The sequence below is a fragment of the Ranitomeya imitator genome, chromosome 1 (genome assembly GCF_032444005.1).
Source record: "Ranitomeya imitator isolate aRanImi1 chromosome 1, aRanImi1.pri, whole genome shotgun sequence".
Taxonomy (NCBI): Eukaryota; Metazoa; Chordata; class Amphibia; order Anura; family Dendrobatidae; genus Ranitomeya; species Ranitomeya imitator.
In genome coordinates, this window is record NC_091282.1 from 1,220,307,511 (window position 1) to 1,220,331,242 (window position 23,732).

Consider the following 23,732-nt stretch of genomic DNA (forward strand, 5'->3'; position numbering starts at 1 on the left):
TATATACCTGCCCACGACACCGGTGTACACCACGCCAGCACCTGTACGTCACCGCCTGCAGCGCCCGACAGTAGCAGCTCGCCAGCCACAGGGAGCGGTCCGTCAGGATGTTCGGACAGTGAGAAATCCGCAAGATCAACAAGTTCCCGCCTGTGGCTTTCAGAAGAGATTCCAGGCCGGACTCGAGACAGCCCCTGATAACAGCGAGAGAATGTAATACAGCGAGACAGACGATCAGCAGCGACACGGGGGCACGATGATAGCAGTCACCGCGAAAAACTCTTCATACCCCGTGAACTTTTCCACATTGTTTCACATTATTCCCACAAACGTTATAGTAGTTATATTCTTGTACATAGGAGCAGTATTATAGTAGTTATATTCCTGTACATAGGGGCAGTATTATAGTAGTTATATTCTTGTACATAGTGGGCAGTATTATAGTAGTTATATTCTTGTACATAGGGAGCAGTATTATAGTAGTTATATTCTTGTACATAGGGGGCAGTATTATAGTAGTTATATTCTTGTACATAGGGGGCAGTATTATAGTAGTTATATTCTTGTACATAGGAGCAGTATTATAGTAGTTATATTCTTGTACATAGGAGCAGTATTATAGTAGTTATATTCTTGTACATAGGGGGCAGTATTATAGTAGTTATTTTCTTGTACATAGGAGCAGTATTATAGTAGTTATATTCTTGTACATAGGAGCAGTATTATAGTAGTTATATTCTTGTACATAGGGGGCAGTATTATAGTAGTTATATTCTTGTACATAGGGGCAGTATTATAGTAGTTATATTCTTGTACATAGGGGCAGTATTATAGTAGTCATATTCTTGTACATAGGAGCAGTATTATAGTAGTTATATTCTTGTACATAGGGGCAGTATTATAGTAGTTATATTCTTGTACATAGGGGCAGTATTATAGTAGTTATATTCTTGTACATAGGAGCAGTATTATAGTAGTTATATTCTTGTACATAGGGGGCAGTATTATAGTAGTTATATTCTTGTACATAGGAGCAGTATTATAGTAGTTATATTCTTGTACATAGGGGCAGTATTATAGTAGTTATATTCCTGTACATAGGGGCAGTATTATAGTAGTTATATTCTTGTACATAGTGGGCAGTATTATAGTAGTTATATTCTTGTACATAGGGAGCAGTATTATAGTAGTTATATTCTTGTACATAGGGGGCAGTATTATAGTAGTTATATTCTTGTACATAGTGGGCAGTATTATAGTAGTTATATTCTTGTACATAGGGAGCAGTATTATAGTAGTTATATTCTTGTACATAGGGGGCAGTATTATAGTAGTTATATTCTTGTACATAGGGGGCAGTATTATAGTAGTTATATTCCTGTACATAGGGGCAGTATTATAGTAGTTATATTCTTGTACATAGTGGGCAGTATTATAGTAGTTATATTCTTGTACATAGGGAGCAGTATTATAGTAGTTATATTCTTGTACATAGGGGGCAGTATTATAGTAGTTATATTCTTGTACATAGGGGGCAGTATTATAGTAGTTATATTCTTGTACATAGGAGCAGTATTATAGTAGTTATATTCTTGTACATAGGAGCAGTATTATAGTAGTTATATTCTTGTACATAGGGGGCAGTATTATAGTAGTTATTTTCTTGTACATAGGAGCAGTATTATAGTAGTTATATTCTTGTACATAGGAGCAGTATTATAGTAGTTATATTCTTGTACATAGGGGGCAGTATTATAGTAGTTATATTCTTGTACATAGGGGCAGTATTATAGTAGTTATATTCTTGTACATAGGGGCAGTATTATAGTAGTCATATTCTTGTACATAGGAGCAGTATTATAGTAGTTATATTCTTGTACATAGGGGCAGTATTATAGTAGTTATATTCTTGTACATAGGGGCAGTATTATAGTAGTTATATTCTTGTACATAGGAGCAGTATTATAGTAGTTATATTCTTGTACATAGGGGGCAGTATTATAGTAGTTATATTCTTGTACATAGGAGCAGTATTATAGTAGTTATATTCTTGTACATAGGGGCAGTATTATAGTAGTTATATTCTTGTACATAGGAGCAGTATTATAGTAGTTATATTCTTGTACATAGGGGCAGTATTCTAGTAGTCATATTCTTGTACATAGGAGCAGTATTATAGTAGTTATATTCTTGTACATAGGGGCAGTATTATAGTAGTTATATTCTTGTACATAGGGGCAGTATTATAGTAGTTATATTCTTGTACATAGGGGGCAGTATTATAGTAGTTATATTCTTGTATATAGGGGCAGTATTATAGTAGTTATATTCTGGTACATAGGAGCAGTATTATAGTAGTTATATTCTTGTACATAGGAGGCAGCATTATAGTAGTTATATTCTTGTATATAGGGGCAGCATTATAGTAGTTATATTCTGGTACATAGGAGCAGTATTATAGTAGTTATATTCTTGTACATAGGAGGCAGTATTATAGTAGTTATATTCTTGTACATAGGGAGCAGTATTATAGCAGTTATATTCTTGTACATAGGAGCAGTATTATAGTAGTTATATTCTCGTACATAGGGGCAGTATTATAGTAGTTATATTCTTGTACATAGGGGACAGTATTATAGTAGTTATATTCTTGTATATACGAGCAGTATTATAGTAGTTATATTCTTATACATAGGGGCAGTATTATTGTAGTTATATTCTTGTACATGGGAGCAGTATTGTAGTAGTTATATTCTTGTACATAGGAGCAGTATTATAGTAGTTATATTCTTGTACATAGGGGCAGTATTATAGTAGTTATATTCTTGTACATAGGAGCAGTATTATAGTAGTTATATTCTTGTACATAGGAGCAGTATTATAGTAGTTATATTCATATAGATAGGGGCAGTATTATAGTAGTTATATTCTTGTACATAGGAGCAGTATTATAGTAGTTATATTCTTGTACATAGGGACAGTATTATAGTAGTTATATTCTTGTACATAGGGGCAGTATTATAGTAGTTATATTCTTGTACATAGGGGCAGTATTATAGTAGTTATATTCTTGTACATAGGGGCAGTATTATAGTAGTTATATTATTGTACATAGAGGCAGTATTATAGTAGTTATATTCTTGTACATGTGGGGCAGTATTATATTTTTGTGTAAAGGGCCTGGCATTGTGATTTCCCCATAGCCGTGTGTATGGATAGGTGTCTCACCTTGTGCTTTTCATGTACTCTTCCTTGGTCTCCTTCTTTCCTCTCTGCCGAGGCTTGAGGTTCTGCAGGGTCAGGGAGTGGGTCTGTGTGCACCACTGGGAGAGGGTGAGCAAAAACTGCAGGAGAATCAGATAACATTAGTGAACATGTAATACACGTGGACGGTTATAGCAGTGATGGTATTGCGGATTGCTTCCCATTCTTTCAATTGTGGCACTGTCATGAATCATAGGGGGGATATTTCTATCTTCCCCACTACTCACACCAATTTGTCATGGACCGGGGTTTTTTGGTTGCCCCTGGTTCTTTTCTGAAGGGGATTTATCTATATTCCACTTCCCAGTTCCGGTTTGGAACTTGCAGCTCTCTGGCGCCCCTTTACCCTCAGGTCAGATTAGGTACTGCACCTGGGATAATTAGTCGCCAGAAAGGCTGCCTGCTATGTACTGGCTATTGGGCATACTGCAGCGAGGGCGATATAACTACTCCCACTCAGGCGGGAACAATAATTATCAACGCCGTCCGTCGCTGCCAGCATTACCCACCAGCCCAGGACACTTCCGCTGCCACCAGCTCCAATTTCTTAACCCCTTTCTGACATATGACGTACTATCCCGTCGAGGTGGTATGGGCCCGTATGACCGACGGGATAGTACGTAATCACCGATCAGCCACACTCACGAGGAGAGCGCGGCCGATCGGGGCCGGGTGTGAGCTGCCTATCACAGCTGACATCCAGCACTATGTGTCTGGAGTGATTACGAACCGCTCCTGGCACATTAACCCCTGGAACACCGCGATCAAACATGATTGCAGTGTTCCGACGGCATAGGGAAGCATCGCGCAGGGAGGGGCCTCCCTGCGTGCTTCCCTGAGACCCTCGGAGCAACGCGATGTGATCGCGTTTCTCGGAGGGTCTCCTCCGTCCTCCTCCCTGCAGGCCCCGGATCCAAAATGGCCGCGGGGGGCCTTCCGGGACCTGCAGGGAGGTGGCTTGCAAGCCTCCTGCAGTGCCTGTGTGATCGCTGATCAGACACTATATAGTCATGTCCCCCCTGGGACAAAGTAAACAAGTAAAAAAAAATATTTACATGTGTTAAAAAAAATAAAAAAATAATCCTAAATAAAGAAAAAAATAAAATATATACGATATATAAAATATATTGTTCCAATAAATACATTTCTTTATCTAAATAAAAAAAAAAGAAAACAATAAAAGTACACATATTTAGTATCGCCATGTTAGTAACGACCCGACCTATAAAACTGTCCCACTAGTTAACCCCTTCAGTAAACACTGTAAAAAAAAAGAGGCAAAAAACAACGCTTTATTATCATACCGCCAAACAAAAAGTGCAATAACACGCGATCAAAAATACGGATATAAATAACCATGGTACCGCTGAAAACGTCAAATTGTCCCGCAAAAAATGACCCACTACACAGCATCAACAGTGAAAAAATAAAAAAATTATAGTCCTCAAAATAAAGCAATGCAACAATAATTATTTTTTCTATGAAATAGTTTTTATCGTATAAAAGCGCTAAAACATAAAAAAATAATATAAATGAGGTATCGCTGTAATCGTACTGACCCGAAGAATAAAACTGCTTTATCCATTTTACCAAACGCGGAACGGTATAAACGCCTCCCCCAAAAGAAATTCATGAATAGCTGGTTTTTGGTCATTCTGCCTCACAAAAATCGGAATAAAAAGCGATCAAAAAATGTCACATGCACGAAAATGTTACCAATAAAAAACGTCAACTTGTCCGCAAAAAACAAGACCTCACATGACTCTGTGGACCAAAATATGGAAAAATTATAGCTCTCAAAATGTGGAGATGCAAAAACTATTTTTTGCAATAAAAAGCGTCTTTCAGTGTGTGACGGCTGCCAATCATAAAAATCCGCTAAAAAACCCGCTATAAAAGTAAATCAAACCTCCCTTCATCACCCCCTTAGTTAGGGAAAAATTAAAAAATGTATTTATTTCCATTTTCCCATTAGGGTTAGGGCTACAGTTAGGGTTGGGGCTAATATTAGGGTTAGGGTTTGGATTACATTTATGGTTGGGATTAGGGTTAGGGGTGTGTCAGGGTTAGAGGTGTGGTTAGGGTTACTGTTGGAATTAGGGTTAGGGGTGTGTTTGGATTAGGGTTTCAGTTATAATTGGGGGGTTTCCACTGTTTAGGCACATCAGGGGCTCTCCAAACGTGACATGGCGTCCGATCTCAATTCCAGCCAATTTTGCATTGAAAAGTCAAACGGCGCTCCTTCACTTCCGAGCTCTGCCATGCACCCAAACAGTGGTTTACCCCCACATATGGGGTATCAGCGTACTCAGGACAAATTGTACAACAACTTTTGGGGTCCATTTTCTCCTGTTACCATTGGTAAAATAAAACAAATTGGAGCTCAATTAAATTTTTTGTGAAAAAAAGTTAAATGTTCATTCTTTGTTAAACATTCCAAAAATTCCTGTGAAGCACCAGAAGGGTTAATAAACTTCTTGAATGTGGTTTTGAGCACCTTGAGGGGTGCAGTTTTTAGAATGGTGTCACACTTGGGTATTTTCTATCATATAGACCCCTCAATGTGACTTCAAATGAGATGTGGTCCCTAAAAAAAAAATGGTGTTGTAAAAATGAGAAATTGCTGGTCAACTTTTAACCCTTATAACTCCATAACGAAAAAAAATTTTGGTTCCAAAATTGTGCTGATGTAAAGTAGACATGTGGGAAATGTTACTTATTAAGTATTTTGTGTGACATATCTCTGTGATTTAATTGCATAAAAATTCAAAGTTGGAAAATTGCAAAATTTTCTAAATTTTTGCCAAATTTCCTTTTTTTTCACAAATAAACGCAGGTAATAGCAAAGAATTTTTACCACTATCATGAAGTACAATATGTCCCGAGAAAACAATGTCAGAATCATCAGGATCTGTTGAAGCGTTCCAGAGGGGAACAGTGGTCAGAATTGTAAAAATTGGCCCTGTCATTAACGTGCAAACCACCCTTGGGGTTAAAGGGGTTAATTAACCCCTTTCTGACCTCGGACAGGATAGTACGTCCTAGGTCGGATCCCCTGCTTTGATGTGGGCTCCGGCGGTGAGTTTAGTCTTTAACAAGTGAATTGCTGCTCACTTGGGTTGAGATCAGGTGACTGACTTGGCCATTCCAGAATATTCCACTTCTTTGCTTTAACCCCTTCCCGACCTTTGACGCATACGCTGCGTCATGAAAGTCGGTGCCATTCCGACCCATGACGCAGCGTATGCGTCATGGCGGAATCGCGTTCCTGCAGGCCGGGTGAAAGGGTTAACTGCAATTTCACCCGGCCTGCAGGGACAGGAGGAGTGGTACTTTAGCCCAGGGGGGGGTGGCTTCATCCCCCCCCCCCCCCCCCCGTGGCTACGATCGCTCTGATTGGCTGTTGAAAGTGAAACTGCCAATCAGAGCGATTTGTAATATTTCACCTAAAAAACTGGTGAAATATTACAATCCAGCCATGGCCGATGCTGCAATATCATCGACCATGGCTGGAAACACTAATGTGCCCCCACCCCACCGATCGCCCCCCCAGCCCTCCGATCTGTGGTCCGCTCCCCTCCGTCCTGTGCTCCGCTCCCCCGTCCTCCTGTCCGCTCCCCCCATGCTCCAATCCCACCCCCCGTGCTCCAATCCCACCCCCCCGCACTGCGATCCACCCCGCACTGCGATCCACCCCCCGCACACCGATCCACCCGCCCGCAGTGCGATCCAACCCCCCGCACTGCGATCCACCCCCCCCCGCACTGCGATCCACCCCCCCGCACACAGATCCACCCCCCCGCACACCGATCCACCCCCCCGCACTGCGATCCACACCCCCCACACTGCGATCCACCCGCCCGCACACCGATCCACCCGCCCGCACACCGATCCACCCCCCCATGCTCCGATCCCTCCCCTTTCCCCCCCCGTGCTCCGACGCCCCCCCGTGCCCTGATCTCCCCACATTATACTTACCTAACCTCCCGGGGTCCGTTCGTCTTCTTTCCTGGGCGCCACCATCTTCCAAAATGGCGGGCGCATGCACAGTGCGCCCGCCGAATCTGCCGGCCGGCAGATTCGTTCCAGAGTGAATTTTGATCACTGTGATAAAACCTCACAGTGATCAAAATAAAAAAACAGTAAATGACCCCCCCCCCCCCCCCCCTTTGTCACCCCCATAGGTAGGGACAATAATAAAATAAAGAATTTTTTTTTTTCCCCCACTAAGGTTGGAGTTAGAGCTAGGGTTAGGGTTAGGGGTAGGGTTAGGGGTAGGGTTAGGGGTAGGGTTAGGAATGTTAACACGTATTCTGGTCCTCTGCGGATTTTTCCGTAGCGGATTTCATAAATCCGCAGTGCTAAACCGCTGTGGATTTATCGCGGATTTACCGCGGTTTTTCTGCGCATTTCACTGCGGTTTTACAACTGCGATTTTCTATTGGAGCAGTTGTAAAACCGCTGCGGAATCCGCAGAAAGTGACATGCTGCGGAATGTAAACCCCTGCGTTTCCGTGCAGTTTTTCTGCAGCATGTGTACAGCGATTTTTGTTTCCCATAGGTTTACATTGAACTGTAAACTCATGGGAAACTGCTGCGGATCCGCAGCGTTTTCTGCAGCGTGTGCACATACCTTTAGAATTAGGCTATGTGCACACGGTGCGGATTTTGCTGCGGATCTGCAGCGGATTGGCCGCTGCGGATTCGCAGCAGTGTTCCATCAGGTTTGCAGTTCCATGTAAACATATGGAAAACCAAATCCGCTGTGCCCATGGTGCGGAAAATACCACGCGGAAACGCTGCGTTGTATTTTCCGCAGCATGTCAATTCTTTGTGCGGATTCCGCAGCGTTTTACACCTGTTCCTCAATAGGAATCCGCAGGTGAAATCCGCACAAAAAACACTGGAAATCCGCAGTGCCTTTTACCCGCGGATTTTTCAAAAATGATGCTTAAAAATCTCACACGAATCCGCAACGTGGGCACATAGCCTTAGAGTTAGGGTTGGAATTAGGGTTGTGGTTAGGGTTAGGGGTGTGTTGGGGTTAGGGTTGTGATTAGGGTTATGGCTACAGTTTGGATTAGGGTTAGGGGTGTGTTGGGGTTAGGGTTGTGATAAGGGTTATGGCTACAGTTTGGATTAGGGTTAGGGGGGTGTTAAGGTTAGTGTTGGAGGTAGAATTGAGGGGTTACCACTGTTTAGGCACATCAGGGGTCTCCAAACACAACATGGCGCCACCATTGATTCCAGCCAATCTTGTATTCAAAAAGTCAAATGGTGCTCCCTCACTTCCGAGCCCCGACTTGTGCCCAAACAGTAGTTTACCCCCACATATGGGGTACCAGCATAATCAGGACAAACTGCGCAACAATTACTGGGGTCCAATTTCTCCTGTTACCCTTGAGAAAATAAAAAATTGCTTGCTAAAACATCATTTTTGAGGAAAGACAAATTATTTTTTATTTTCATGGCTCTGCGTTGTAAACGTCTGTGAAGCACTTGGGGGTTCAAAGTGCTCACCACATATCTAGATAAGTTCCTTGGGGGGTCTAGTTTACAAAATGGGGTCACTTGTGGGGGGTTTCTACTGTTTAGGCACATCAGGGGCTCTGCAAACGCAACGTGATGTCTGCAGACCATTCCATCAAAGTCTGCATTTCAAAAGTCACTACTTCCCTTCTGAGCCCCGACGTGTGCCCAAACAGTAGTTTACCCCCACACATGGGGTATCAGCGTACTCAGGAGAAACTGGACAACAACTTTTGCAGTCCAATTTCTCCTGTAACCCTTGGGAAAATAAAAAATTCTGGGCTAAGAAATTATTTTTGAGGAAAGAAAACGTATTTATTATTTTCACGGCTCTGCGTTATAAACTTCTGTGAAGCACTTGGGGGTTGAAAGTGCTCACCACATATCTAGATAAGTTCCTTTCGGGGTCTAGTTTCCAAAATAGGGTCACTTGTGGGGGGTTTCTACAGTTTAGCCACATCAGGGGCTCTGCAAACACAATGTGACGCCCATAGAGCATTCCATCAAAGTCTGCATTTCAAAACGTCACTACTTCTCTTCCGAGCCCCGGCATGTGCCCAAACAGTAGTTTACCCCCACATATGGGGTATCACCGTACTCAGGAGAAACTGGACAACAACTTTTGGGGTCAAATTTTTCCTGTTACCCTTGGGAAAATAAAAAACTGCGGGCTAAAAAATCATTTTTGAGAAAAGAAATTTTTATTTTTATTTTCATGGCTCTGCGTTATAAACCTCTGTGAAGCACTTGAGGGTTCAAAGTGCTCACCACACGTCTAGATTAGTTCCTTTGGGGGTCTAGTTTCCAAAATGGGGTCATTTGTGGGGGATCTCCAATGTTTAGGCACACAGGGGCTCTCCAAACGCGACATGGTGTCCGCTAATGATTGGAACTAATTTTCCATTTAAAAAGCCAAATGGCGTGCCTTCCCTTCTGAGCCCTGCCGTGCGCCCAAACAGTGGTTTACCCCCACATATGGGGTATCAGCGTACTCAGAACAAACTGGACAACAAAATTTGTGGTCCAATTTCTCCTATTACCATTGGAAAAATAGGAAATTCCAGGCTAAAAAATCATTTTTGAGGAAAGAAAAATTATTTTTTATTTTCATGGCTCTGCGTTATAAACTTCTGTGAAGCACCTGGGGGTTTAAAGTGCTCAGTATGTATCTAGATAAGTTCCTTGGGGGGCCTAGTTTCCAAAATGGGGTCACTTGTGGGGGAGCTCCAATGTTTAGGCACACAGGGGCTCTCCAAACGCGACATGGTGTCCGCTAACAATTGGAGCTAATTTTCCATTCAAAAAGTCAAAAGGCGCGCCTTCCCTTCCGAGCCCTGCCGTGTGTCCAAACAGTGGTTTACCCCCACATATGAGGTATCGGCGTACTCGGGAGAAATTGCCCAACAAATTTTAGGATCTATTTAATCCTATTGCCCATGTGAAAATGAAAAAATTGAGGCGAAAAGCAATTTTTTGTGAAAAAAAAAGTACTTTTTCATTTTTATGGATCAATTTGTGAAGCACCTGAGGGTTTAAAGTGCTCACTAGGCATCTAGATAAGTTCCTTGGGGCGTCTAGTTTCCAAAATGGGGTCACTTGTGGGGGAGCTCCAATTTTTAGGCACACGGGGGCTCTCCAAATGTGACATGGTGTCCGCTAAAGAGTGCAGCCAATTTTTCATTCAAAAAGTCAAATGGCGCTCCTTCCCTTCCAAGCCCTGCCGTGCGCCCAAACAGTGGTTTACCCCCACATATGAGGTATCAGCGTACTCAGGACAAATTGGACAACAACTTTCGTGGTTCAGTTTCTCCTTTTACCATTGGGAAAATAAAAAAATTGTTGCTGAAAGATAATTTTTGTGACTAAAAAGTTAAATGTTCATTTTTTCCTTCCATGTTGCTTCTGCTGCTGTGAAGCACCTGAAGGGTTAATAAACTTCTGGAATGTGGTTTTGTGCACCTTGAGGGGTGCAGTTTTTAGAATGGTGTTACTTTTGGGTATTTTCAGCCATATAGACCCCTCAAACTGACTTCAAATGTGAGGTGGTCCCTAAAAAAAATGGTTTTGTAAATTTCGTTGTAAAAATGAGAAATCGCTGGTCAAATTTTAACCCTTATAACTTCCTAGCAAAAAAAAATTTTGTTTCCAAAATTGTGCTGATGTAAATTAGACGTGTGGGAAATGTTATTTATTAACTATTTTGTGTCACATAACTCTCTGGTTTAACAGAATAAAAATTCAAAATGTGAAAATTGCAAAATTTTCAAAATTTTCGCCAAATTTCCGTTTTTATCACAAGTAAACACAGAATTTATTGACCTAAATTTACCACTAACATGAAGCCCAATATGTCACGAGAAAACAATCTCAGAATCGCTAGGATCCGTTGAAGCGTTCCCGAGTTATTACCTCATAAAGGGACACTGGTCAGAATTGCAAAAAATGGCCAGGTCATTAAGGTCAAAATAGGCTGGGTCATGAAGGGGTTAATAATCTCCTGGGTTGCTTTGGCTTTATGTTTTGTGTCATTGTCCATCTGTAGTATGTAGTTTTGCTGCATTTGGCTGGATCTGAGCACACAGTATGGCGGCTCTGAAGACCTCAGAATTCATTCTTCTGTCCTGTGTCACATCATCAATAAACACTAGTGACCTAGTGCCACTGGCCGCCATGCATGCCCGCGCCATCACACGTCCTCCGCCAGGTTTATGCATGCCCGCGCCATCACACGTCCTCCGCCAGGTTTATGCATGCCCGCGCCATCGCACTGCCTCCGCCGGGTTTATGCATGCCCGCGCCATCACACTGCCTCCGTCGGGTTTATGCATGCCCGCGCCATCACACTGCCTCCGCCGGGTTTATGCATGCCCGCGCCATCACACGTCCTCCGCCAGGTTTATGCATGCCCGCGCCATCGCACTGCCTCCGCCAGGTTTATGCATGCCCGCGCCATCACACTGCCTCCGTCGGGTTTATGCATGCCCGCGCCATCACACTGCCTCCGCCGGGTTTATGCATGCCCGCGCCATCACACGTCCTCCGCCAGGTTTATGCATGCCCGCGCCATCACACTGCCTCCGCCGGGTCTTACAGATGGTGGTATGCTTTGGATCATGAGCTGTACCACGCCTTCGCCATACTTTTCTCTTTCCATCATTCTGGTACAGGTTGATCTTGGTTTCATCTGTCCACAGAATGTTCTTCCAGAACTGTGCGGCTTTTTTAGATGTTTTTTAGCCTTTTTATTCTTGATGCTTATGAGTGGCTGCACCGTGCAGTGAACCCTCTGTATTTACTTTCATGCAGTCTTCTCTTTATGGTAGATTTGGATATTGATTCGCCGACCTCCTGGAGAGTGTTGGTCACTTGGTTGGTTGTTGTGAAGGGGTTTCTCTTCACCATGGAGATTATTCTGCGATCATCCACCACTGTTGTCTTCCGTGGGCGCCCAGGTCTTTCTGCATTGATGAGTTCACCAGTGCTTTCTTTCTTTCTCAGGATGAACCAAACTGTAGATTTTGCCACTCCTAATATTGTAGCAATTTCTCGGATGCTTAACCCCTTTCTGACATGGGACGTACTATCCCGTCGAGGTGGGGTGGGCCCCCATGACCACGGACGGGATAGTACGTCCAGCGCGATCGGCGGCGCTCACGGGGGGAGCGCCGCCGATCGCGGCCGGGTGTCAGCTGTTTATCGCAGCTGATATCCGGCACTATGTGCCAGGAGCAGTCACGGACCGCCCCCGGCACATTAACCCCTGGCACACCGCGATCAAAGATGATCGTGATGTGCCGGCGGTATAGGGAAGCTTCCCGCAGGGAGGGGGCTCCCTGCGGGCTTCCCTGAGCCCCCCGCAGCAACGCAATGTGATCGCGTTGCTGCGAGGGTCTCACCTCCCTCCCTGCTTCCTCCAGCCCCGGATCCAAGATGGCCGCGGATCCGGGTCCTGCAGGGAGGGAGGTGGCTTCACAGAGCCTGCTCAGAGCAGGCACTGTGAAGGCTGCAGCGCTGCATGTCAGATCAGTGATCTGTCAGAGTGCTGTGCAAACTGTCAGATCACTGATCTGTGATGTCCCCCCCTGGGACAACGTAAAAAAAGTAAAAAAAATTTTTTCAAAATGTGTAAAAAAAAATAAAAAAAAATATTCCTAAATAATGAAAAAAAATATATATATATTATTCCCCTAAATACATTTCTTTATCTAAATAAAAAAAAAAAACAATAAAAGTACACATATTTAGTATCGCCGCGTCCGTAACGGCCCGACCTATAAAACTGGCCCACTAGTTAACCCCTTCAGTAAACACCGTAAGAAAAAAAAAAAAAAACGAAGCAAAACACAACGCTTTATTATCATACCGCCGAACAAAAAGTGGAATAACACGCGATCAAAAAGACAGATATAAATAACCATGATACCGCTGAAAGCGTCATCTTGTCCCGCAAAAAACGAGCCGCCATATAGCATCATCAGCAAAAAAAAAAAAAGTTATAGTCCTGAGAATAAAGCGATGCAAAAATAATTATTTTTTCTATAAAATAGTTTTTATCGTATAAAAGCGCCAAAACATAAAAAATGATATAAATGAGGTGTCGCTGTAATCGTACTGACCCGAAGAATAAAACTGCTTTATCAATTTTACCAAACGCGGAACGGTATAAACGCCTCCCCCAAAAGAAATTCATGAATAGCTGGTTTTTGGTAATTCTGCCTCGCAAAAATCGGAATAAAAAGCGATCAAAAAATGTAACGTGCCCGAAAATGTTACCAATAAAAACGTCAACTCGTCCCGCAAAAAACAAGACCTCACATGACTCTGTGAACCAAAATATGGAAAAATTATAGCTCTCAAAATGTGGTAACGCAAAAAATATTTTTTGCAATAAAAAGCGTCTTTCAGTGTGTGACGGCTGCCAATCATAAAAATCCGCTAAAAAACCCGCTATAAAAGTAAATCAAACCCCCCTTCATCACCCCCTTAGTTAGGGAAAAATTAAAAAAATGTATTTATTTCCATTTTTCCATTAGGGCTAGGGTTAGGGCTAGGGCTAGGGCTAGGGTTAGGGTTTGGGCTAGGGTTAGGGCTAGGGTTAGGGCTAGGGTTAGGGCTAGGGTTAGGGCTATGGTTAGGGCTATGGTTAGGGCTAGGGTTAGGGCTACAGTTAGGGTTGGGGCTAAAGTTAGGGTTAGGGCTAGGGTTAGGGCTACAGTTAGGGTTGGGGCTAAAGTTACGGTTAGGGTTTAGATTACATTTACAGTTGGGAATAGGGTTGGCATTAGGGTTAGGTGTGTGTCAGGGTTAGAGGTGTGGTTAGGGTTACTGTTGGGATTAGGGTTAGGGGTGTGTTTGGATTAGGGTTTCAGTTATAATTGGGGGGTTTCCACTGTTTAGGCACATCAGGGGCTCTCCAAACGCGACATGGCGTCCGATCTCAATTCCAGCCAATTCTGCGTTGAAAAAGTAAAACAATGCTCCTTCCCTTCCGAGCTCTCCCGTGTGCCCAAACAGGGGTTCACCCCCACATATGGGGTATCAGCGTACTCAGGACAAATAGGACAACAACTTTTGGGGTCCAATTTCTCCTCTTACCCTTGGGAAAATACAAAACTGGGGGCTAAAAAATAATTTTTGTGGGAAAAAAAAAGATTTTTTATTTTCACGGCTCTGCGTTATAAACTGTAGTGAAACACTTGGGGGTTCAAAGCTCTCACAACACATCTAGATGAGTTCCTTAGGGGGTCTAGTTTCCAAAATGGTGTCACTTGTGGGGGGTTTCTACTGTTTAGGTACATTAGGGGCTCTGCAAACGCAATGTGACACCTGCAGACCATTCCATCTAAGTCTGCATTCAAATGGCACTCCTTCCCTTCCGAACCCTCCCATGCGCCCAAACAGTGGTTCCCCCCACATATGGTGTATCATCGCACTCAGGACAAATTGGGCAACAAATTTTGGGGTCCACTTTCTCCTGTTACCCTCGGGAAAATACAAAACTGGGGGCTAAAAAAATAATTTTTGTGGGAAAAATTTTTTGTTTTATTTTTACGGCTCTGCATTATAAACTTCTGTGAAGCACTTGGTGGGTCAAAGTGCTCACCACAAATCTAGATAAGTTCCTTAGGGGGTCTACTTTCCAAAATGGTGTCACTTGTGGGGGGTTTCAATGTTTAGACACATCAGTGGCTCTCCAAACGCAACATGGCGTCCCATCTCAATTCCTGTCAATTTTGCATTGAAAAGTTAAACGGCGCTCCTTCCCTTCCGAGCTCTCCCATCCGCCCAAACAGTGGTTTACCCCCACATATGGGGTATCAGCGTACTCAGGACAAATTGTACAACAACTTTTAGGGTCCAATTTCTTCTCTTACCCTTGGGAAAATAAAAAATTGGGGGCGGAAAGTTAATTTTTGTGAAAAAATATGATTTTTTATTTTTACGGTTCTACATTATAAACTGCTGTGAAGCACTTGGTGGGTCAAAGTGCTCACCACACATCTAGATAAGTTCCTTAAGGGGTCTACTTTCCAAAATGGTGTCACTTGTGGGGGGTTTCAATGTTTAGGCACATCAGGGGCTCTCCAAACGCAACATGGCGTCCCATCTCAATTCCTGTCAATTTTGCATTGAAAAGTCAAACGGCGCTCCTTCCCTTCCGAGCTCTCCCATCCGCCCAAACAGTGGTTTACCCCCCACATATGGGGTATCAGCGTACTCAGGACAAATTGTATAACAACTTTTGGGGTCCAATTTCTTCTCTTACCCTTGGGAAAATAAAAAATTGGGGGCGGAAAGTTAATTTTTGTGAAAAAATATGATTTTTTATTTTTACGGTTCTACATTATAAACTTCTGTGAAGCACTTGGTGGGTCAAAGTGCTCACCACACATCTAGATAAGTTCCTTAAGGGGTCTACTTTCCAAAATGGTGTCACTTGTGGGGGGTTTCAATGTTTAGGCACATCAGGGGCTCTCCAAACGAAACATGGCGTCCCATCTCAATTCCAGTCAATTTTGCATTGAAAAGTCAAATGGCGCTCCTTCGCTTCCGAGCTCTGCCATGCGCCCAAACAGTGGTTTACCCCCACATGTGGGGTATTGTCGTGCTCAGGACAAATTGTACAACAATGTTTGGGGTCTATTTTCTCCTGTTACCCTTGGTAAAATTAAACAAATTGGAGCTGAATTAAATTTTTTGTGAAAAAAAGTTAAATGTTCATTTTTATTTAAACATTCAAAAAATTCCTGTGAAGCACCAGAAGGGTTAATAAACTTCTTGAATATGGTTTTGAGCACCTTGAGGGGTGTAGTTTTTAGAATGGCGTCACACTTGGGTATTTTCTATCATACAGACCCCTCAAAATTACTTCAAATGAGATGTGGTCCCTAAAAAAAAATGGTGTTGTAGAAATGAGAAATTGCTGGTCAACTTTTAACCCTTATAACTCCCTAACAAAAAAAAATTTTGGTTCCAAAATTGTGCTGATGTAAAGTAGACATGTGGGAAATGTTACTTATTAAGTATTTTGTGTGAAATATCTCTGTGATTTAATTGCATAAAAATTCAAAGTTGGAAAATTGCGAAATTTTCAAAATTTTCGCCATATTTCCGTTTTTTTCACAAATAAACGCAGGTAATATCAAAGAAATTTTACCATTGTCATGAAGTACGAAATGTCACGAGAAAACAATGTCAGAATCACTGGGATCCGTTGAAGCGTTCCAGAGTTATAACCTCACAAAGGGACAGTGGTCAGAATTGTAAAAATTGGCCCGGTCATTAACGTGCAAACCACCCTTGGGGGTAAAGGGGTTAAGGATGGCTTGTTTCACCTGCATGGAGAGCTCCTTTACCGCATGTTTACTTCACAGCAAAACCTTCCAAATGCAGCACCACACCTCAAATCAACTCCAGGCCTTTTATCTGCTTAATTGAGAATGACATAACGAAGGGATTGCCCACAACTGTCCATGAAATAGCCTTGGAGTCAATTGTCCAATTACTTTTGGTCCCTTTAAAAACAGGGTGGCACATGTTAAGGAGCTGAAACTCCTAAACCCTTCATCCAATTTTAATGTGGATACCCTCAAATGAAAGCTGAAAGTCTGAACTTCAACTGAATCTGAATTGTTTTGTTTAAAATTCATTGTGGTAATGTCTATAACCAAAATTAGAAAAATGTTGTCTCTGTCCAAATATATAAGGACCTAACTGTATAATTTACTAGCTTGTCTCTGCCTGCTCTATAAACGAACTGTCGCTTTCTCTGAAGTGAATTTGGGTTGGCTCCAGACACGTTAATCCTTAGGTAATCGGAGCTGGTGGCAGCATACTTTGTTCTGTGCGTTTGGGAATCTTTGTAGCGACGGCGGCTTTGATAATTATTGTTCCCGCCTGAGTGTGAGTAGTTATATCGCCTCGCTGCAGTGTGCCCATTAGCCAGTACATAGCAGGCAGCCTTTCTGGTGACTAATCACCCTAGGTGCAGTACCAAGTCTGACCTGAGGGTAAGAGGGGTGCCAGAGAGCTGCAAGTTCCAAACCGGAACTGGGAAGTGGGATATAGATTGTCACGGATCCCTTCTCCGTGGCGTCACTAATTCGTCATGTGCCAGCTCTCAGAACGTGACTTGGGGTTGTGCCTGCAAGGGTTAATCTATCCCCCCACTCTCAGTCCAGCATTCAACCTCTGTCCTATGCTGTAATGGGAGTATAAATCACACCCCGACCCAGGCCACACACCCGCTCATACACGCTGCCACCACTCACCGAATACACGGGCGATGAGTCCTGGAAATACTAATACTAATGATGTCTACCAATCATAAGGCTCACACACCTTAGGCTATGGAATCTTTTAGAACATTCAAGGTTCAACTTGTTAAAGTTTTATACTTTAATACAAAAAGGTTCAGTGCTTACAGTAAGAAAAGTTATAAAAATATGATAATAAAAAGACATACAACTTATGCAAAACAGTACAAAACAACAGGAGAAAACTTACAGAAATCATCTAACTGGTAGTTTGCTTTCTGCTCCCTGACAGGGGGTGAATGGAGTTGGTGGAACACATCAGTGTCTCAGGCTGCCCTCACATGTGAACACGATTCTCTGAATACAGATCTAATTTATAGCTTTGGTCTGGAGGTTAGGTTTCTAGACCAGCCCCTCAGGTTAATATCATAACTGCTTGTTTTTTGATTGGACCACGGCCGCGCCCCCCAATGAATATATTATTTTCCTCTTGAGATCCTTTGTGTAAACGTTCTTAGAGATACTATCAGGCCGTAATTAACATCTCTCTTCCAAGAGCTAGGAGGTGTCAAATGTTACCTTTCTTCTTGGTTTCCCACAGGACCCCCTGGTGAGATTGGGGACAGAAGTCTACTTGTCCCAGGAAAATACTTATTAACACCTGGATGCGACATGAAGCTTTCAAGACAGATTATTGCCAGTGACACAATAAATCTATACATAGTCCACTGCACACACACACATATATATATATATATATATATATATATATATATACACACACACACACATTTCACCACATAGATAAATCCCCATCAGAAGGAACCAGGGGCAACCAAACAACCCTGGTACGTGACAAATTGGTGCTAGTGGGGACGATAAAGGCATCCTCCCCTGGATCCCTGACATATAGGTGGGATCTGTGACAAATTGTTGTCAGCAGGGTGTGAACCGTGACAAAAAACAAGTGTGGGATTGCACTTTTTTTTGCAATTTCATCGCACTTGGAATTTTTTTCCAGTTTTCCAGTTTTCTGCTACACGACATTGTAAAACCGATGGTGTCGTTCAAAAGTACAAATCGCCCCGCAAAAAACAAGCCCTTACATGGCCATATTGACGGAAAAATAAAAAAAGTTATGGCTCTGGGAAGGAGGGGAGCGAAAAACGAAAACGCAAAACCGAAAAAAGTTGGGGTCAATTAGGCGTTAATAACGGGTCAGGAGCCAACCCAATTAGTAGCGCAATTTTCTTCAGAGGACGTAAAAGTACGTTATAGAGCAAGGAGAAACAAAGCTAGTAATTTTATATATTTTAATCCAAAAAGGTAGACAAGTGTATACAAAGTATAAAAAGATATTATAAAATTAGACAATTATGTATGTACAGACAATTACAAAATAAAAAGGGATTAAAGGAAGAAAATAAACTTACAGTTCTCTCATATCATGGCTGACCATGCGGCTGGGGGGAGTGGAGCAAATGTCCCAATGCATCACAGAGAGTTCCTCAGCTAGTTCCCTGGACAAAGACTAGTGCCAAATGACCTCCCACTATCTTATGCCTGTGCCCAAAACCAAAGAACCTCCCCAGTGCTGACGTCACTGGGTGGGCTGAATACTCCCCTTGTTGACAGTTATAAAATGCTGCTATTACCCATATCTCTTGGGGAGAAGCTCGTGGAAGGATGACGAATGTATTATATGACTTCTCACAAAATTCGCTTACATATAAGTCTAAACATGGCTTGGCTATGTGACCTGGGTAAGCAGTAATGCGTTTCTCAAATTCTGCCAGGTGCTGAGCTTAGACAACGCACTGTGTGATTGCCCGGCCGATGCAGAGGCCAGAAATGTATTTGTCCTGCTTCCAGACCTGATTTGCAGAATTATATTCCAGTTTAAGAGGACAAAGGGAATGCCCCCCCCCCTGACCATGCACCTTGCACAAAGCTAAGTAGGCCTGCTCACAGCACACTGGTTTCACATTACAGCTGCATGCAGGGTGTAGGGAGGAGGGAGCAGTGAAAAGAAGAGCTTTCCAGTAGGTCTGAAGAGGGGGGGGGTAAGAAAGTTCCCAGCGTGAGTCTGAAAAGCCATGTAACCTTCTAGGTTTATACTCAAAATATGGCACATTTATATTATCGTGACAGGCACCATGGTGGGGACTTCTTTGAGTAAGGCCCCCACCCACTTCCATCTCATGGTGCTGCGGTTGATTGGAGGAGTAAATTGCTGATTTCGGCCGTATTCTACGGTAGTGTGACGCCGGCCTCTGTAGTTACAGAGATGGAGACACAATCAATACCGCTGTGTGTAATGAGAGGGAAGCCATGTTGGATTTGGAGACCCAGTTCCTTCTGATCAGCGGCTTCGTATCCCAGACCCGAATAAGAGGTACCTAATGAATCCCTCCGCCATCACTCACCTTGGGGGTCACCCTGGCGTTCTCGAGAAATACCCGAGTCCACACTGCCGGATGGCGAGCCACAAACTTCCAGTCCCTGCTGACCTCAGCCACCCGCAGCAGAGTCTTGGTATCGAGGTAGGTGAATATACAGAATAACGCGGCCCGCATCTTCAGGATCTCGGGGCTGATAACTTCATTGGTCCGGGATGGGCTGCCCTTCTCCGGCCTGAGCATCCTCCTATCACAGCGGCCTGGAGGGAGAAGAAAGACCATTAACGAAGGTGATGAGTGTACGCTGCTGGCTGCTGCCACACTGCGCTGTGGTCTGACAGGCAGGACCCACCCTTCGGCTGGTAAGCCCCCGATGAGCGGTTGGTGTTGAGATCCGCAGAGCCGATGCTGTCCTGCTCCCAGCCTTCCGCCTCTGACTCGGTGGTCCTAGATCCCACATCTGAAATGTCCCCCTCGTCCCCCTCGCTGTTCCTGTACGGCCGGCGGTGCCAGTTATGGATGGCCTGCCTGCGGAGGCCGGAGCTGCGGTGGTTGTTCCTCTCGAAACTGCTGTCAGCCACATTACTGTTTCCGGAGTAGTGGTGACCCTCCAAACCGTCGTCCACCGGGATCTGCTCAGCACCATCACTGTCGTAACAGCCCGAGCTCTGAGAGACGGTCTTCACCCGGCCCGAGACCCTGAGAGCAGAAGAGGATGAAAGCCAGGACATCACCTGTGCAGTGACTGCACCAGCAGAATAGTGAGCGCAGCTCTGGGGTATAATACAGGATGTAACTCAGGATCAGTAATGTAATGTACGTACACAGTGATTGCACCAGCAGAATAGTGAGTGCAGCTCTGGGGTATAATACAGGATGTAACTCAGGATCAGTAATGTAATGTACGTACACAGTGACTGCACCAGCAGAATAGTGAGCGCAGCTCTGGGGTATAATACAGGATGTAACTCAGGATCAGTAATGTAATGTATGTACACAGTGACTGCACCAGCAGAATAGTGAGTGCAGCTCTGGAGTATAATACAGGATGTAACTCAGGATCAGTAATGTAATGTACGTACACAGTGACTGCACCAGCAGAATAGTGAGTGCAGCTCTGGAGTATAATACAGGATATAACTCAGGATCAGTAATGTAATGTATGTACACAGTGAGTGCACCAGCAGAATAGTGAGTGCAGCTCTGGAGTATAATACAGGATGTAACTCAGGATCAGTAATGTAATGTATGTACACAGTGACTGCACCAGCAGAATTGTGAGTGCAGCTCTGGAGTGTCATACAGGAAGAGGCGGAGCCTGTTTGCCGTGTGCTCTGTGTGCTGCCTAGAGAGAGCTCCTGGGAAGGGAGGTAAAGTTTTCCATCCAGGACTTTTTGTCTGCCCCCTTCCCAGGAAAGAAGGCTCATTTTGGGACTGGCCTCCGGGGCTGGGCCCCCGGCTCCCACCTCCCGGTCCAAGTCGGCGGGGGGTGGGAGGACTCCAACTCCGGCTAGGGCCACAAGATCTGGCCAAGGATCCAACATGAAGACCCGTAGGACCCCTGAGGCCGCGGCGGCTCCTTCCCCCGGAGGTAGGCCGAGTACGAGCAGGGGTGCTGCAGCGGTGCTTCTTGGTTGGGGCACCAAGGCGGCTAGAGAATCCGCCCTGGTCTATGGTTCCCGCGTCCATGCGCACCTCTGCGAGTATGAGGACGCCTCAAGGAAACTAAAATCCCTCTGGGGGGAGTTGAGGGTAGCTAAGGAGAGGTCTGACAGGGCCTCCGGCAATAAGAAGGCCGAGCTATCCGCCGCGGTCAAGAAGATCAAGAAATCCATACAAGACCTGGAAAGCCGGAGATGTGAGATCCTGGATGGTAGCGGGCCCTTCTGTGAAAAGCTGGAGAACGATGACCGGTTCAGAGCCATGGCCGGTGGGGCTCTGGAGGGGTCACGGAGCTCCGGCCAGGTGGTGGAGGAGGTGGTGGAGGAGGATGATGAGGAAGAGGAATGCGAGGAGGAGGTCGTGCCCTACCCACCGCCTGGTGGCCTGGTAAGAGATCTCCAGGCGTCTCATAGCGGGATAGCCCCCGAGCAGGTGGCTCTCCCGTCAGATTCTGGCCCTTCAGGGGACAGCGGGAGCGAAGGGGAGGATGAGGATGGTGGGAGTAGTAGCAGTGAGGGGGGCTGCCTCGTCATGCAGCAGATCCGGCAGATCGAGTCCCCGGTCCGTTTTAACCAGCTGAGGTTCGGTGATGAGATCTGCGAGGATGAGGCAACCAGGAGGGGGATGAAGAGAAAGGCTAAGAAGAGGAATAAGCAGAAAACATCAACTGTGCAGAAATTTGTGTATGTCCCCCTCTCTGGGGCCCCCCGGTCCCGCTGTGCGGCACCCGCTACCCACCCCGGCTCGGCCTCTGTTGTGGGTCCGCAGCGAGGGAGCGGGGAGATTACAGGCCATGACACGCAGGGCGCTGCCTCTGTTTGTGGTAACGGAGGGGGTAGTGATGTGTCTGATATGGAGCATGATGTGGAGGGCGGCCCAGTGGTGGGCAGGAGAGTGACAGCCGGGACCGCATCTCCGGCGGTGAGCGCTGGGGTGTCCGGGTCCCCCACTTACGGATCCGTTAAAGCTGGATCGCTTCTGGGGACCCAGGCACCTAGTAAAGTAAAGGGTGAGGGGCCTGCGGCTCCAGCGGAGCAGGCTCATAAAAAGAAAATGGTGGAAGCTCCCCTGGCGGGGTCTGCGGTGAAGTCGGGGTCTCCTGCATTGGGGGCACCGCCGCTGGTGGATGCTGAGGGGGAGTGGCCTAGCCTGGGGCCATCCGCTGGAGTTGCTGTGGCCAGGCTGTTTGTGGCCCAGGGTGTGGTGGTGGGGGGTGCTGTCGCTGGGGGGATTCCTGGGGGTGGATCCAGCTCTGGGTCGGCTCTGGGGGTCCCGCTGCGGCCGGTCTCAGGGGGCGTGGCCTCCTCGGCACCCGCTGCCCATGTAGGAGCAGCTTTGGATAGCTGTGCTGTGCAGCTGAAGGCTGGGGGCGTGGCTTCCAAAGCAAAAGAAAAAAAAATGGTCTTGGCTGCAGTCAGCAATGGTGCAGCAGCTGCAGCAGATAGCAGCAAGGGCGCCTGCCTGGCGGGGTCCCCTGTGTCGGGGGGCTTACCTGCGGTGGGGGCTCTGGCCACAAGGCAGGATGGAGCTGGAGGCGGGTCTGCTCCTGACTTCCTACCTGCCAGTGAGGGAGGAAGCTCTGTGCCTGCGGTGGTGGAAGGTCAGACAGTGCTGCTTAAAACCAATGGCAGCAAGACTCTTAAAGGGACAGCAGCGCTGTGTGTTCCAAACCCCCCAGCAGGGAAGATGCCACCAGTAGGTGGCGGTAGCAGTGGGAAAACAAAACCTGGAAATACCCAAAAGGTGAGGCAAAATATTACTGACCCCAGTGTGCAGGTGAGTGAGAGTGGGGTGACTGATGGAGTGGGAGTGGATGAGGAGGGTGCCGGTATGGAAGTGTCTGTGGTTGAGGATGCGAGTGGTAGTGCGTCTGAGGTGGCAAGTGTGAATATCGTGGCAAGTGTGAGTACGGTGTCTGATGGTAGTGGGAGAAGGGGGGAGGGGGTCGGTCCATCTGCCCCCCCGGCCACAGGTCCTCTGAGTTATTCGGGGGTGGTGGCTGGAGCCTCGGGGCCTAATCAAGGGGTTTCCTCGCCTCTGGACCTCAGGGATAGCGTCTTGCGGCGCCGTTTCCTGGAGGCCCTCAAAAAGGGAGAACGGACGATCGAAGTAGAGGGAAGAG

The 23,732-nt window shown here is 45.4% G+C and overlaps 1 protein-coding gene across 1 annotated transcript in view; it reads right to left on the reverse strand.

Annotated features, from left to right (window-relative positions):
- The window catches only part of FBXO41 (F-box protein 41), a 118,968-nt gene that overhangs the window by 2,826 nt on the left and 92,410 nt on the right, over window positions 1-23,732 (reverse strand). The window contains exons 5-8 of the mRNA XM_069745081.1: window positions 20,301-20,647; window positions 19,976-20,208; window positions 3,229-3,344; window positions 42-194 (exon numbers count right to left, since the gene is read on the reverse strand). Coding sequence (XP_069601182.1) covers window positions 42-194; window positions 3,229-3,344; window positions 19,976-20,208; window positions 20,301-20,647 — 849 coding nt within the window. The remainder of the gene's footprint in view (window positions 1-41; window positions 195-3,228; window positions 3,345-19,975; window positions 20,209-20,300; window positions 20,648-23,732) is intronic.